A 17940-nucleotide genomic window follows, 5' to 3' on the forward strand; every position below is an offset into this window, starting at 1 on the left:
AAGGAATTTACTCTCCATCTCCAAAAGATGATGACGCCGCTTCCGAAAGATATCATCACCGAAATACTTTTCCGGCTACAAGTGAAGCCGCTGCTACGTTTTCAATGCGTTTCGAAGCCATTGTTCGCGTTAATCAACGGCCCATATTTCATCAACATGCACCTCCGTCGTTCCATCGAGAACAACAGAGAACGCACTCTCATTGCAGAGGAGACACCGTACAGTAATATGCCAAGAGATTTCTGCCGTCCAGATTTCTATGCTCTAAACTTTTCCGACATTCCAAACATTTCCGACGATGATCTTGATTGGGCTCCACCGGTGAAAATCTTCCAGCCATTCTCCCTTCCAACTAAAATAAAACTTGACACTGCAATTATAGGCTGCTGCAACGGCCTGGTTTGCCTCCACACCTCTCTCTGTAGCGGATTATACAGAAACATCAATCCCATTGATCCCAGTGAAACTGTGATTTGGAACCCATTAATCAGAAAATACAAAAAATTACCCTTTAAGCCGGTTGAAAATTCTGATAATTATGAATTAGAATTAGCATTTGGGTACGACCACGTCAACGACGACTACAAGGTTTTAAGGATTCTGAAGTACCGCAATCACCCGCAAGTTCTAAGAAAGGTTGATCATGTGTATAGTCTTAGAACACATTCGTGGAGAATAGTAGAAGACCAATGGCCTTACAAGGAATTGGGTTCGTTTATTTTTTCAGGCCCAGTTTCCTCGAACGGTGCTTTGCATTGGGTGGTTCGTGTGGAGGGGCGGTCACTAAGTACCATTGTCGCATTCGATCTCGCCACTGAGAAATTCCGAGTACATGCGCTTCCTTGCCCATTATTACAATCAAATAATATATGTTTGGATGTCTTGAGAGGATGGCTTTGTGTTTGCAGCGATTATGATTGTAGATTTACACGCGTTTGGGTGATGAAGGAGTACGGAGTGGTGAGCAGTTGGACACCACTTGATACATTGGGGGAGACTCCTATCTACTGCAAGCCTTTAGTGTTCTCAAAGGACGGCAAAGAGGTTTTTATGAAGGAGAGTTTTAGGAGATGCTTTTGGGATGACATAAAAGATAATACGCTTAGCAGTAGGCTCAAATACTTTAAGAAATACACTCTTCTTGTGGGAAGCCTCCTTCTCCTTGATGGGGACAGTGACCATTGAGTTCAATGCACATGTGTTCTTCTATTATCTTTTGATTATGTATTTTCCTTTATGCATATGAGAGAAGTATGAGCTTTTTAGAGTAATCTTAATGTCTTTTTTGTGTACGTCCTTCTAAAATTGATATAACATTTAAAATTACCATTGAATTTATAATAAATTATTATTAGATCATGATCTAATGGTTATTAAATACTTGGGAGAATACAAGTATTCTTTTATCAAATGTCTCACTCGACGGATCACGTAGAACCAGCAGCTGCCAAAGCTATGGCAGTACTAGAAGCAACGACATGGGTTACGAACAGGTCCATTTTGTGGGAGATGCTATGACAGTGGTCGATGCAGTAAACTCAGGGGTGCCAGACTGAAGCAGGAAGGGTCATCTTATCAACTACATTCGTACCAATTACAATATATTTCTCAATGGAAAATCGCATATGTTAGCAGGGAGGCAAATCGGCCAGCCCATGAGCTTGCGAGAATGGGGATGAAACAAATCATGGATAATGTGTGGGTCATTGAATCACCAGCTTGTATTCAGGAACTCCTTGCTCTAGAGCAATCTGTATTTCCTCTTTGAGTATCAATGAAAATTCCACTTTTTAGCTCAAAAAAAAAAAATTATATATCTTTTGGCTGCAATTATTTTGCATATTGGAAAATCAAGCCATGCCAACATGCATGGTGATAGTTAATTAAATGGATACTTTGTATCAAATCTTGTCCTCAAATTGAATGAGATCGTGATTTTATCAATAGTTTATGCTATTGTATGATAGGTAATTTCTGATGAAAAAGGGATGAATAGTGAATGAATGTGGAAATGAGAATGAAAATGGCATTGATAATGAACTCCAATTAGGGCCGGAGACAAACTACAAAGACATACGCCTAATTTATTCTCTGATTCTCATTAATATATAACCAAATGGTCCTTAAATATAAATATAACTAGATAAAGCCTAAAGTGATAATACCGAAAGTTCTAATATATATTCAAATTCAAATAACTCTAATCCTAATAACTTAATCTTATTATTAAATAATCTGATATTAATAAGTTGGAATTCTATTCCAACTCAACTATTAAACCTATCTAACTCTAATCTTATCTCTATCATTATGTGTTTGTGATGCCATTGTAACAGTGTTAGTGTGGGTGTTAACCGATATAGTCTTATATACATTGCTTCAAATCGATGCACAACAGACACATGACATAATGACAGCCAATTTTTGATATGACCCGAGAACTCCGATACAAATTCAATACAAAATTAGAAGGTTAGAGTTGACCGATATAGTCTTATACATATGTCTTCACACGACCCAAACCTAACATACGAACACAAATTATTACCCTTAATTTTAATATCGATCAACATCATTTACAGCATTCCTGACTGAGCTCAGTAAAAGGAAGTTTTTCGCCATGGTGAAGAGCCCTTCATCCGCAGAGAGTCAACATGACTCGAGAAAAAAAGCCATGATCTAAAAAATTCTGAAATTATAAAAAATAAAAAATAAATAAAAATTTTCCAATTAGTAACCCCCATTTATCATCTCACATCACTTAAATAATGTTTGTTTTGCTAAAAAATTTCGGATCATGTAAAAGACTTGTGAACTGTAAAAGTGCATAGTCATGAAAAACAATAAGTAAGTTATGGCGATATATCTCAAGGAAATTCTTCTGTGGTTACACAAGTATTAGGGTGGTGTTCGACTCCGGTAATAAAAATTTTTAAACCCGATTAGTATTAACCCTTTTTTATCCTACAAATGTCCTGATAGAGTTGGGTCAGGCTATAACTCAATCGGACTTGAAAAAATGCCTAAGACTCTAATCGTCTAGGCCCTTCTTGTGCAGTTTCCAACGAGTTGGTACTACTATAGTCATGTCCAAGTATAATAGTTGCTCTAATCGACCCCTCTGATTTTTTCTTTTTTTTACTTTTAAAAAAAATAATAAATAAAAAATAAATAAAAAGAAGAAGAAGTTATGGCAATATATAAAACAATTAGTATCATGTTTGATTATAAAGCTAAAGATTTAAGACTCAAACCAAAACGGAAATATTTAGGGGGGTTAAGAGAGCAAGCCGCTCGCAAGTAAGCTCGGGCTCGACTCACATAAGCTCGACTCGAATATTAAATGAAACGTTCGTAAACATGAATTCTGACTCAAATATCAAACAAAGCAAGCTCGGTTCTACTCGACTAAGCTCGTGCGTGAGCAAGCTCGTATAAGGCTCGCCTCACTAATTAGGCTCGACTCGCATATTTTTTATTAAGTAACAAATAACAATATATAGTTAACATTACTCAATAATAATAAATATATTATATACCTTTTGTTAGTTCTTGTGTTGGCTTAATTCAGTTCCAAAATACAGATGTTACTGTTCACGGCTCAAACACTGATATAGAATACTCAGAATCCAATCTCCACCGTTCATAATGTAGATTCATGTGTTATGAACGTCCCTGCAAAATTTCAGCTCAATCGGACCACAAACACACATCGATCGGAGCTGTTGATGAAGACTGGACAGGCCGGGTCCGGACCGCAATTCCCCGGGTCCGGACCTTATTTCCAGAAACTAAAATCTTGCTCCGCGAAGCTGTGTCCGGACCGCCCATTAACATGTCCGGACACCCCGTAAGTTTTAGGCCCAAAAACATGATTTTAAGTGGGTTAGGTCTAGGGTTTTGTCGGGGGTATATATACATCATTATAGAAGAGAGAAGCACGAATTTTCACCCCCAGAGACTTCGTGTGAGGCTGTGCTTGAGTGATTATTTTGTTGTGAGCCAAATTGATTCCTCTTAGAGGATTTTTGTTAGTATTGATTATGTGCTTAATTGAAGTCTATCGAAAGGGTCCGGTAAAGGAGAATCACGTTGAAGAAAATTGTGAGCGAGGAGACAAGTTGGAGGCTTGTCGATCTTACAGAGTCAAGGTCTTGCAAAGGGTTGTAAGTGTTCCTAGTGTCTGTAATCTCTGGATAATCTTTTGATAGTGATTTCCTGGGTTTGGCTGCCCCGGAGAGGTTTTACTTTTAGAACGTTTTCTAAAAGGTTTCCTCTTCGTCACCAAAATCTTTGTGTGTGATTATTCATATTTTGGTGAATGTTTGTTTTGATATATATCTGTTAATTCCGCATAAAATTGTGATATTTATCTATTTAGAATTTTTCAATTGGTATCAGAGCGGGTTCACTCTGTGAAGGATTAAATTCCTGAGTGTGATTTTTGTTTATTGTTTAAGATGTCTCAAACCCTTAACACTGTGCCTAATTTTGATGGATCAAATTATGGCTATTGGAAATCCCGTATGAGATTTTTCTTAAAATCTATAGATGTTTGGCATGTCATTGAATCTGGATTTAAAGCTCCAGATAAGCTGACAGCTGAATGGTCTAATGTTGAAAAACAAACTCGTATGGCGAATGACAAAGCTATGAATGCTCTATGCTTGGCAATTTCACAAACTGAGTTCTCCAGAATTTCAAATTGTGATAGTGCCAAGGATGCATGGGAGATCCTAGAAACTACGTATGAAGGAACTAATCTTGTTAAAGCTTCAAAACTTCAAATGTTAGTTTCTCAGTTTGAGGATATTAAAATGTTAGAGGATGAGACATTCTATGAATTTTTTGGTAAACTTAGTGAAATTAGAAATTCCATGATAAATTTAGGAAAGAAAGTTTCTGACACTAAGCTTATTAGAAAAGTTATGAGATCCCTCCCTGAAAGATTCAGAATGAAGGTAACTGCTATTGAGTCATGCACTGATCTTAATACCATGAGGATAGAAGAGTCAGTTGGTGCTCTTCAAACTTATAAGTTTTCCTTGCCTCAACCTAGGAAAAATAAGGATATTGCCCTTAGAACTCTTAGGAAGAACTCTGATGAGTTATCTGATGAGGATTCACCAGATGATGAGGAACTTGCATTGATAGCTAGAAGGTATTTTAGGAATGAACATAGAATTTCCAAGAAATTTGGAAAACAAAAAGAGAGTACTCAGGGTAGAAATGAAAGAGACCCACGTGGTCCAAAATGTTATGAGTGTTCTGGCTATGGTCATGTGCAAAAGGATTGTGCTAACCTCAAGAGTAATAAGCCAAAAGGTCAAAAAGCTTTCAATATTACATTGAGTGACACTGATGAGGAAGAAACTCCTAATTATATGGCTTTTGGTGCATCTTATGATTCTGATGATTCTAATCAATCAGATGTTCAGTCTGCCCCTGATAATGAATCAAATAGGGTTAATGATCTTCAAAACTCCTTTAACAATTTAATGAAAAAGTTTTCTATGCTTAGAAATACTAACTTGAAAATTGTTAAGGATTTTAAGAATCTTGAGCTTGAAAGGGATAATTTGTTGAAATCTTTGAGTGATTCACATGTTGTTTGCAATACTCTCAAATCTGAAAATCATGTGTTAATTGCTAAAAATAAATCCCTTCAAAATGATCTGATTGCATCTAGAAATCACTTGAGTAAATTCTCTAGTGAAAAGCTTGATAAAATGTTGCATATTCAAAAGCAATCTAGCGACAGATCTGGCTTAGGATTTGATAAAACTACTTCTTTGTCTTCTAACCGTGCTTCTACTTCAAAGACTGTTTTTGTTAAACCAGTGAAAGTAGAAAAATCTTCAAGTGAAGAAAAGCAAGTAGTTGCTCCGACTCCTCAAGGTAATAAAGGTAAGAAAATCTACATTGAGCCTCAAGCATCTTGCCCTACACCTAGAGTTGTGCATCCTCCTAGGAAATTACCTTCACAAAGGTTTGTCCCTACATGTCATCACTGTGGCAAAGTGGGTCACATTCGACCTCACTGTTTTAATTTGAAACCTCATGTGCATATAAATAAAAATTCCTATTCTAGGAAAGAAAGTGAGGGTTTGGTCATAATGATGAGAGAAGTGCTATCTAGGCTAGATAAGTTTAAGCAAAGTCATAAGTCTAGACCTAAGATTTCTCAAGTTTGGGTTAGGAAGGATGATACCATTCACCCCTTGAGGGGGAGTGGTGATGATCTCACCTTATGTTAGGTGAGTCACCCACATGTCTAGGATTGTTTTTCTTCCATATCTTTCCATATCCTAGAGCATGTCTAGGATTGTTTTTCTTGCATATCTTTGCATATCCTAGAGCATGTTATTTTTTCGTTTTTCATTGCATTTTTGTTTTATTTTGTTTTGAAATTGTATTTTGTTTGTGTGCATTTCTTTTGTGAAAAATAACAAAAAGACAAAAATATTTTACTTTGGTTGTTTTTTTTCTTTCTTTTCTTTATTTTGTCTTATGCACCTAGATAGTTCATTAATTTCTCATGTTGCTTTTTATGAATTTAATTCCTTACGTCTTGGAATGTTCTTAATATGTATGAGATGAAAATTTGTGTCAATGGACTTGTTTTTGTGGTTACCTAAAGCCTGAGCTTATGTGGTACTGTTTGCCTATGCTTTATCTCTTGTGCACAGTTAAGCTTAAATTGAGGTTTTGTTTCACTTTATTTGTGAGGTCTGTTAGGTAGCCATATGAGGTTTTTGACTAGTCATATTTTTCAAATTGACCATATGCTAATTGAACCTAGGGCTTAAAAATTCCTGCTTTCTCTGTTGTGATAAGCACCAAAAGTTTAAGGACACTTTCTCAAAGAGAAAAATAAACAAAATAGTGAAACAAATAAAATCAAAAGATCATATTCCAAAAGGAATTTATTTCACTGTGTCAAACTTGTGCAAAATATTTTACAAAGAGAATTGTATAGGATGAGAGTGGCTAGGCCCTAGTATGATAAGGTTTGACTTTTGATTTGATATACTTGTCAAAACCTCATGGTGGTGAAACTTTCTCCTCATTTTGTAAATTGAAAATTTTTCTCTTTGGATGGCTTACCCACACACCACACAAGCATAGGTTGAATGGAACATTTTCTCGGCTTGGGTTAAGCAATATGAGTTTCTAGCCATTTCTAGTCTCATGTATATCTTGCATATTTGGAGCATGTTTGGATATTCATTGTGCAATACATGAGTCATTGATGTGTTATCATGTGTGTTCATTTAACTTTTAAGGGGGAGAAACATGCTTTGCATTTCCAGTTTTCTGTTGATAACTGAGTCATACATTGAGGGGGAGTTTTGCTGATGTTTCTTTATAATCACGCATTCTACGTCATTTTGTTATCATGAGTTTTATTTATGTCTTCTTGTTCCACATATGCCTTGATGTATTTTGTGAAGTGTTTCAGGAAACATGAAGACCTTTTGTCATTCTGTGACAAAAAGGGGGAGTAAATATGGGGAGATGATGGGATTGGCTCGACATTTTGGTTTTGTCACTGAAATGCCAAAGGGGGAGTTTGTTAGTTCTTGTGTTGGCTTAATTCAGTTCCAAAATATAGATATTACTGTTCACGGCTCAAACACTGATATAGAATGCTCAGAATCCAATCTCCACCGTTCATAATGTAGATTCATGTGTTATGAACGTCCCTGCAAAATTTCAGCTCAATCGGACCACAAACGCCCATCGATCGGAGCTGTTGATGAAGACTGGACAGGCCGGGTCCGGACCGCAATTCCCCGGGTCCAAACCTCATTTCCAGAAACTAAAATCTTGCTCCGCGAAGCCGTGTCCGGACACCCCGTAAGTTTTAGGCCCAAAAACATGATTTTAAGTGGGTTAGGTCTAGGGTTTTGTCGAGGGTATATATACATCATTATAGAAGAGAGAAGCACGAATTTTCACCCCCAGAGACTTCGTGTGAGGCTGTGCTTGAGTGATTATTTTGTTGTGAGCCAAATTGATTCCTCTTAGAAGATTTTTGTTAGTATTGATTGTGTGCTTAATTGAAGTCTATCGGAAGGGTCCGATAAAGGAGAATCACGTTGAAGAAGATTGTGAGCGAGGAGACAAGTTGGAGGCTTGTCGATCTTACAGAGTCAAGGTCTTGCAAAGGGTTGTAAGTGTTCCTAGTGTCTGTAATCTCTGGATAATCTTTTGATAGTGATTTCCTGGGTTTGGCTGCCCCGAAGAGGTTTTACTTTTAGAACGTTTTCTAAAAGGTTTCCTCTTCGTCACCAAAATCTTTGTGTGTGATTATTCATATTTTGGTGAATGTTTGTTTTGATATATATCTGTTAATTCCGCATAAAATTGTGATATTTATCTATTTAGAATTTTTCACCTTTGTTTTTTGTTATTTATGCATATGTGTGTGTGTGTATATATATATATATATATATATATATATATATATAGTAAATAATAAGAACTATTTGATATTATTGTTAATCATTTTATCGTATGATATAATCATATGGTACAAGTTATTGTGTCATTTAATAAAAATATTATCATTAGATAGTTTATACTTTGGAAATCAGAATCGTATATCACATAATCATTAATCATTATATAATCATTTGATATATCTGCATAACTTATTTAAATTCTAAATCTCATTCCATAAAAATAACTTATTATCTCTAAGTATTTTAATCCTAAAATATCTCTATTATTAGACTCGTAACACTGCCATTTTATTTGGACACGAGTATTTGGGAGAAAGTATCTGTTATATAACTACTGCTATACAATGTTTTTTTTTAGGGTTAAATACATTTTGCCCCCATGTGGTTTAATGACTTTATTTTTACCTTTTATCCAATAAGAGCATTCATATTGGTTTACTCAAACTTTTCACTCAAACTCTCCCCCTCCCTATTTGTTTGTGTGTATCGCCGATCTCCTCTGTGCCCGCTTCGCCGCTCACCGCTCGCTGTCGGGTCTTTTCACACGCCCCTCCCGCGCCAAGCTTTTTATGCCACCTTCCACGGCGGTTTCCGGCCAGCTCGCGATCGGCCTCCTCCGGCTGCCGTGACCCGCTTTGTGTGTTTTTCGTATTTGTTTCCCTATATTTTTGTTTTTCTGTAATTTCTTTTCCTGCATTTGTTTTACTGTTCCCTTTATTTTCCTGTATGGTTTTTTTCTTTTTGCTTGTAATAAGGTCCTCTCCTCCTACTTTGTTATGCCCGGTTGCTGCCCGTTATTACTAGTTCAAACCCATGGGTTATGGATGTGAACTTTATCCTGGCCTTTGGGTCGAGGAGGATGAGTATCGGTTTGGGGGTTTTGCTCTCAAGGCCGAGGAATAAGCGCTACCTATACATTAGATGGTGTCTGTTTGATGCAGATCTGATTTTTAAACGTGATGATTAGTCATAGGTTAGCGGATGCTGTGTTATGGTTGATTTGGTCTATTGTTGATGACTGTATCTGTAGCTTTGGCTATGATTTACTTTAGAGCTTTTTGCTCTGTTTATAAGAGTTTTAGGCTCGCAACTTTTATCAATGAATGAGTATAGTATGTTTCAAAAAAAAATATTGGTTTACGTATATTTTTATGCAAAATCTCTAATCAAAACTCACTTTATCTAGTTTAGCTAATTAGGTTTTTTTTTTTTTTTTTTTTTTACATGTTCACACAAGGGAAGGGAGATAGGGATTCGAACTAGTGACCTCTGCTTCATGAAGCGTGATTCACAGCCGATTAAGCTACCCCCTTGGGGACTTAACAAATGAGTTTTAAACGACAACATACATCATATTATCTATTTTTTTTATATCATTTAAATATGATTTCTTTTTATTTTATTTTTATAAGGATTGTATTTTCTTAAAAATCACATTTTTCAACTTTTGGGAAAAGAAAGACATGGAAAGAGAAATAATATGAGAAAATTTTGGGAAAAGAAAGACGTTGAGAGATAAATAATATATTAATGAGATGGATGTGTGAATAGTTGCAGCTACATGTAGTAGTACACTGTTCACAAATGCAATATGAATGTATTATGCATTTGAAATGCATAATCAAACCCAGATGAGTTTTTTTGTGTTTTGCTTATCTATTATAAATAAAAATAAGAAATGGCTAAGCCATTGTAAGTACTTAGAGGATACCATTTGTGATACAAATTAAAACTCAGGTGGGTAAAAATAAAGTCATTTAACCCTTTCTTTTTTTTTTTTTCTTTTTTTTTTTTAATAACTAACCCTATTTTTTATATTGAAATCTTTCAGTTTTTTTATTATTATTAAATGAGACATAATAAATAAATTTATAAAAAAAATAATAATAATAAAAAAAAAACTACAATCTTTTGAAGTACTTCAAAAAATCAATTAGTTGATAAAATACTAGGCTGTTAAAATTTGAATGATATGATTCAAAAAATAATGGTTAAAATTTAAAAAACGTAGGTTGAAAAATGTAGAGGATCATAACTAGGAAACCAACCTATCAGCACATATTTTCAACCCTAACATCCTCGGCCGCCACAGCTTCACACAAACACTGAAGAAGGAATTTACTCTCCATCTCCAAAAGATGACGACACCGTACGATCTCATCACCGAAATACTTCTCCGGCTGCAAGTGAAGCTGCTGCTACGTTTCCAATGCGTTTCGAAACCATTGTTTGCGTTAATCAACGGCCCATATTTCATCAACCTGCACCTCCGTTGTTCCATCGAGAACAACATAGAACACACTCTCATTGCAGAGACGTCACCGTATAGTAATATGGAAAAAGATTTATACATTCTAAACTTCTCCGACATTCCAAACATTCCGGACGATGATCACTCTATCCAAACATTTCTAAACATTCCGGTTGATTGGAATGAACCGGTGAAGATCTTCCGGCTCTATCTTCAAACTAAAACAACAATAGCCACCGCAATTGTAGGCTGCTGCAACGGCCTGGTTGTTGTAATATTTGTTACAAACATTAATTTTTTAGTCATTTAAAAACATTTTATCATTTAATATTATCTTCATGAGTTTTTATGAGAAAGAAAAAATTCAGCTTTTAGCCATTTTTGGTTTGTAACCGTTTGGTCATTAACATTGTTTACAAGTCATTAAATATTGTTTTGACCATTTGTCATTAACCCATTTATTTTTCCTTACCGTTAGTGACTGTTAGAGTTCTCAAGTTTTTATGGGTTTTTGAGAACAAGTTTTATAGTTGGGACTCTTTATACCTTATGACGGTTGGTATTAAATTCCTATCAAGTTTTATACAAAGCTTACGTTATCTTTTTTCAAACAAAGAGTAGCACTATAAAAGAAAGTCTTCTCAACATCCCACGAGAAGATGTGTGTTTTGCAACATAAGTTTGAAAGAAAAAAAATTATATTCTTATATATATATATATATTTTATGATTAGTTTACTTGGATACATATAATATAGCCACATAGAATTAGTGGATTTTTCCACCTATATTGTCTTCTATTTCTTGTATTTTCTCTATGTGGTTTTTCATCAAGAAAATCAAATGGTTGTTCTACTAGTCTTCGTTATTTGCAAGTGCATCCTTAACGAAGTTAGACGCTATAGTCTAATCCTGGGAGGTTGCGTGTCAAAGGATCCGATCGCACCGAGTTATACACTCCGGGAGGCACGAATCAACCTTTAAGGACAACGCTCTTGCGTGATTCTATAGCATTGTGAGATCTTTCCATACTCTACTTTCATCTCTTGTATTTTATTTATTTTATTGTTAATTTTCATATTGTAATTATTTTATATCAATAAGAATTTGTGCACCATCTAAAATTATTTCCAACACTGGTTTGTCTCCACACCTTTCCGGTTTGTCTCCCCACCTTTCCCTGGGACGGATTATTCAGAAAAGTTGATTTGGAACCCATTAATCAGAAAATACAAAAAATTACCCTTTAAGCCGATTGAAAATTCTAATGATTTTGATTTAGAATTAGCATTTGGGTACGACCAGATCAACGACGATTATAAAGTTTTAAGGATTCTGAAGTACGGTAAGCGCCCCCATGACTCTCCAGTTCTAAGGGTTGATCATGTATATGGTCTTAGAACACATTCTTGTAGAACGGTAGAAGACCAATGGCCTTACAAGGAATTGAGTTCTTTTATCTGTTCAGGCCCGGCTTCCTCGAACGGTGCTTTGCGTTGGGTGGTTCATTGAGAGGGGCAGTCAGCAAAAACCATTGTCGCATTCAATCTCGCCACTGAGAAATTCCGAGTGCATGCGCTTCCTTGCCAGTTATTACACTCAAATATCTGTTTGGAGGTCGTGAGAGGATGGCTCTGTGTTTGCCGCGATGGTTATTGTCAATTTAATCACATTTGGTTGGAATACGAAGTGGCGAGCAATCGGACATTGGTAGAGTGGCTTGCATTCTACTACAAGCCTGTAGTGTTCTCAAAGGATGGCAAAGAGGTTTTGATGAAGGAGTTTTAGGAGACTCTTTTGGGATGATATAAAATTTAGTAAGCTTCCTAGGCTCCATTGCTTTAAGAAATTCACTCTTCTTGTGGGATGCCTCCTTCTCCTTGATGGGGAGAGTGACCATTGTGTACAATATGCAAATGTGTTCTTCTATCATCTTTTGATTATGTATTTCCCTTTATGCATATGAGATAAGTATGAGCTCTTTAGAGTAATGTTAATTGTCATTCTCCTATTTTCTTGTCTCCTTTCAAAATTTATGTAGCTTTTAAAATTACCATTAAATTTATGATAAATTATTATTGGATTTTGATCCATTGGTTATTGAATACTTGGTAGAATACATAATTCTTTTTAGCATTACTCTATTATATATCTTTTGATTGCAATTATTTTGCATATCTGAAAATCAAGCCATGCCAGCATGGTGATAGTTCAATCAATAATGGATACTTTATATCAAATCTTGTCCTCAAATTGAATGAAAACATTAAAGAAAAGAGAGAGAGAGAGAGAGAGAGAGAGAATTTATTCTTTAGTATATGTTGCAAATACTTGCACGATTGTTTTGGCTTGACTCCAAGTATTTTTGTTGTTAGGACTTGGACTTTTAAGATATTTTGTTAGAAGAATGAATCTAAGTTCAAAGGTAATCCTTTTTTTCTTTTTTTTTTTTTCCTGAACCCATAAATCATGTTTAGTTTGTTTTATCAGTAGTTTTTGCTATTGTGTGATAGGTGATTTTTTATGAAAAAAGGGATGAATAGTGGACGAATGTAGAAATGGGAATGAAAATAGTATTGATAATGAACTACAATTAGGGTGGAGACAAATCACAAAAACATACGTCTAATTAATTCTCATGAACGCCTAAAGTTCTAATATTCAAATTCAAATAACTCTAATCATAATAACTTAATCTTATTATTAAATAATATGATTTTAATAAGTTGGAATTCTCTTCCAACTCAACTCTTAAAACTATCTAACTCTAATCTTATCCCTATCATTGTGTGTTTGTGATGCCAGTGTTAGTGTTAGTGTTGACCTATAAAGTCTTATATATTTTGTTTCAACACAACTCAAATCCAACACACGACATAATTGTTAGAAATAATTTGGATGGTGTACAAATTCTCATTAATATAAAATAATTACAATATGAATATTAACAATTAATAAAATAAATAAAATACAAGAGATGAAAGTAGAGTATAGAAAAATCTCATAATATACTATAAAATCACGCAAGAGCGTTATCTTCAAAGGTTGATTTCGTGCCTCCCGGACTGTATAACTCAGTGCAATCGAATTTCTTGACAAGCAACCTCCCAGGATTAGACTATAGCTTCAATCTTTGTTAAGGACGCAATTTCAATTAAGTAACGAAGATCAAATGAACAACCGTTTTCTCAAATTGAAGAAGATGAAAAATCGAGTAGCAAATATCTCTATTTTTCTCTTTAGTAACAAAGAAAAATTATGGATAATGAAAATGAAAATCTCACTAAAGAGTGTTATATTTTGGATGATATATGGGGGTGGGTATCGGGGGAATCGGTGACGGTTGGAGGTTTTCCGCCTACCGTCCCGACATTGTTGGTGAAGTCGGTAATTTCACTGATTTCATCTCGACTTTGTCTATCTCGACCATTACTGTCACCGATTATTTGGTGAAGGTAGCAGTCGGTAACTAATTAGAAAGAGAGAGAGAGAGAGCTCCGGTTAGCCTGTTCTCTGATTGACGACAAAATAAGCTTCTAAGTTGCTGCTTTGTGGGGTGGAGAGGTTATGACTAGTGGTGGCGATGGGCTAGCAGATCGCAAAATAGAAAGGAAAAAAATAGCTGGTTCTTACTTGAAAATAGCAAACGCGGATGAGGGTGAGAGAGCTTTATCTTGTAGAAAGACTGAAAGAGACAAGTGCTACGTATAAGACAAGAGAGCTAGTCTTTGTGCAGAGAAAGTTTTTTCCTTAAAAGATATGTCTTAAAAGATAGCCTCGTAATTCGCATTGTGAAGTAGGAAAAGCAAAGTTGTGTATAAACCAATACTTAGAAGACAAAAAAAAAAAAAAAAGGAAAAAAAAAAAAAGGCTCTTTGGTTGCATATTAACTAGAAAACTTCTATACAAACTAAATAATTTAAAAACAAAGAGCTTTTTGTACACACGGCATGCTATCACTAATACACAAACTGACACACACATGTTATGATAGCTCTAACTTGTTCTCAGAAGAAAAAATAAAATAAAATAAAATAAAGATAAGACATTTACTTTCAGAAAAAATGTGCAGAAAGTGTGTAGCAGGTTAATGCACTCTAACCAAAAAATTAAAGACCAAAAAAATAAAATTCGGTAACTATTTTAAACTCACTTTGGCAAGAGAGACTAAGAGATCAAGAACGAGAGTTTTGGAGCTTGAGAGAACGTTGACACAAAACGGTGTCATTTTGATTATATATATATATATATATATATATATATATATATATATAATAACAATACTAACGGTTCGGTTCGGTTCGAAACCCGATTTCAAAAAATTTATTTCACCTACAGATCGACCTGATGTCAGTAGGGAGATTTCTTGCCGTCTACCGGCCGCCGGCTGTCAATGGCGACTCGTCATCGATGCGGTGATAGACGATATGCGGCCGGTGGGCAGTAGGCGGCCGATCTGCACAACCTTATTGACGCCGAGCAGAACTAAGATTGCTCTGACAGCGTATAAAAGCGGCAAGAACTAAGATTTGAAGATAGAAAATGGAATTCAGGAAGAGAAGAATAACAAATAGGGAAGAGAAAATTCATAAATGCCCCAAATAAGCAAACTAAGAAATAACTCTGAAAGATTTAAATTTAATTCATAGTATAAACTGGATTGAAAAATAACAAAGACTAAATACCTTTATATAGGCTAAGCATCTTCTAAATTAACAAGGAAAAGGAAGAGGAAAAGTACACCTAATTAGAAAATGAAAACAAATCCTAATAGGAAAACAATCTTGATAGGAAAGAAAAAACTCAATCCTTATTGAAAAAAGAAAACTAAAGCATAAATAATAAGTCTTCTTTATTATTATCATTCTCCTGCGTCACCTATATATAACAACACTAACGGTTCGGTTCGGTTCGGTTCAAAACCCAATTTCAAAAAATTCATTTTGCCTACCAACTGACCTAATGTTAGTAGGGAGATTTCTTGCCGTCTACCGGCCGCCGGTTGTTGATGGCGGCTCGTCATCGGTGCAGTGATGGATGATTTACGGCCGGTGGGCGACAGCGGCTGATCTACAGAGCCCTACTTATAAAGACATGGGAAATCTTTTTTCTTTTAAAGTTCATTATCATATTATCCATGCATCAAAAACAAAGAGTCAACATATGATCATACGTTGAAGACAAATGGTTTTAATGTAATAAAAACCATCAGTAAAAAGAATACAATAAAACCAATAGTAAAAAACAAAATAGCTTGTAAAAGTTTTTTTATTGCCCAATGGTCATAAACCATAAATCTGATTTTTCCCCAATAAAAACTCATTAATGGATCTTACTATCAAATGGTCAAAAAATCAATAGGTAAATAAAAACCAATATTTGTAACATCACAACAATAATGACAACTAATTTTTACATGACCGAGAACTCCGATACAAATTCAATACAAAATTAAAAAGTTAAAATTAACCAATATAGCCTTATACACATATCTTGACACAGCCCAAACCCAATATATATGCGAACTCAAATTGTCACTTTTAATTTTAATATCGAATAACATCATTTAGAGCATTCCTAACCGATCTTGCTAAAAGAAAGTTTTTCGCCAAATTTTGCCAAACTCCCTCAAAATGGTAATACCGTATGCAAACGAGCTTGGTAGTGCTACTGTGCTACGATTAGAGAAGGTCGGTGTTGACAACAGGATGAAGAACCCTTCATCCGCTGAGAGTCAACATGACTAGAGAAAGAAAGCCAAAAATAAATAAAAATTTTCCAACAATGCCAATTACTAACGCCCATATATCATCTCACATCACTTAAATAAAATGTTTGTTTTGCTAAAATTTTTCGGATCATGTAAAAGACTTGGTGAACTGTAAAAGTGCATAGTCATGAAAAAATAATAGGCAAGTTATGGTCATATATCTTAAGGAAATTCTTAAGTGGTTAGACAAGTATTAGGCTAGGGTTCAACTCCCATAATGAAAATTTTTAAACTTAATTAGTATTATTCTTTTTTGGTCCTACAAATATTCTTATAGAGCTGTGTCAGGCTATAACTCAATTAGACTTGAATGAGCTCATACGGCTCTTATAGTCTAAGCCCTTGTGAAGTTCCCAACGAGCCAATACTACTATGGTCATGTCCAAGTAGAATAGTCACTCGATCTAATCAATCCCTCTTTTTTCTTTTTTGATTAAAAAAAAAAAAAAGAGTTTATGGCAATATATGAAACAATTAGTATCATGTTTGATTATAAAGATCAAGATTTAATTAAGACTCAAACCAACGGAAATGTTTTAAGCAAACCATTTAATTAAGACTCGATCTAATCAATCCCTCATAAAATATTTCTTTATTTTTTAAGTAAACCATTTTGTATAAATTTTGTTTTTTAAATTGCCTTTAGGGGTGAAAAGACGGGCGGTTACTAACCGCTAATCACTTTCGAAGGCGGTTAGAAAAAATCGCTAATAGCCTATGAGGTTATGGTTAGCGGTTTTCACACACACACACACACACACACACACATATATATATATATATATATAAAGAGATGTGATACAGCCACAACTCAAACCCAACTTTGGTCCAACTTCTAAACAAAATTACTCTTTCTCTATCTAGTTTAAGGCTTTCTCTCTCTTCCACAAACAGTTTTTTGTTTAAACTTAAGAGAAAAGTTTAAATAAAAAACTGCTCGTGTTACCATATATACAACCTTGTTTTGATTTTTTTTTTTTTTCTTTTAAAAAATGGTTAGTGGCTATTAGGGTTATTAATTGCTTTCACCCCTATATGACATCAACACTGGAAAACGCGTGATTGTTATTAATTTGGCGAGCATTTTTAATAAAACTAAAAAAGCACATGATTATTGAAAAATTTGTCATTTGCTTTGCTAACCTTATCATCAAGATCTATTAATTTCAATAACCACTTCGGTAAAACCTTATCATCAAGACCTATTATTTTGATGTATTTATTTCATTGGATAGATAATTGGCCGTGACCGTTACTGTTATTGATCAATGTCTTTCCAGCCAGCCACTCTACCGTTACTTAATTAAAATACCATATTAATTTTAATTAGTGACTAACTGACGTTAAAATTGACTAAAATAAGTTACATTCTAAACCATAGCGTGGACTTTGACCACGTCCCACCATTTATATAGACCCTTTACATATATCTTGCTGCCTGTCATGATCTGA

General features: G+C 34.8%; 1 protein-coding gene and 1 pseudogene across 1 annotated transcript; both read left to right on the plus strand.

Moving 5' to 3' along the window:
- LOC132169419 (F-box protein CPR1-like) lies at positions 1–1185 on the plus strand. Its single transcript, XM_059580454.2, has one exon. The coding sequence runs from the start codon at positions 28–30 to the stop codon at positions 1183–1185; it is 1158 nt and encodes a 385-aa protein (XP_059436437.2). The 5' UTR covers positions 1–27.
- Positions 1186–10606: 9421 nt separating this feature from the next.
- Positions 10607–12684, plus strand: LOC148588114 (F-box protein At4g22390-like; annotated as a pseudogene).
- Positions 12685–17940: the final 5256 nt, after the last annotated feature.

The sequence above is a fragment of the Corylus avellana genome, chromosome 1 (assembly GCF_965113065.1).
Source record: "Corylus avellana chromosome 1, dhCorAvel1.hap1.2, whole genome shotgun sequence".
Lineage (NCBI taxonomy): Eukaryota > Viridiplantae > Streptophyta > Magnoliopsida > Fagales > Betulaceae > Corylus > Corylus avellana.

Bases quoted from the DNA above. Each gene is read 5' to 3' on its own strand.
- LOC132169419 (XM_059580454.2), top strand. From the start codon at position 28: ATGATGACGCCGCTTCCGAAAGATATCATCACCGAAATACTTTTCCGG.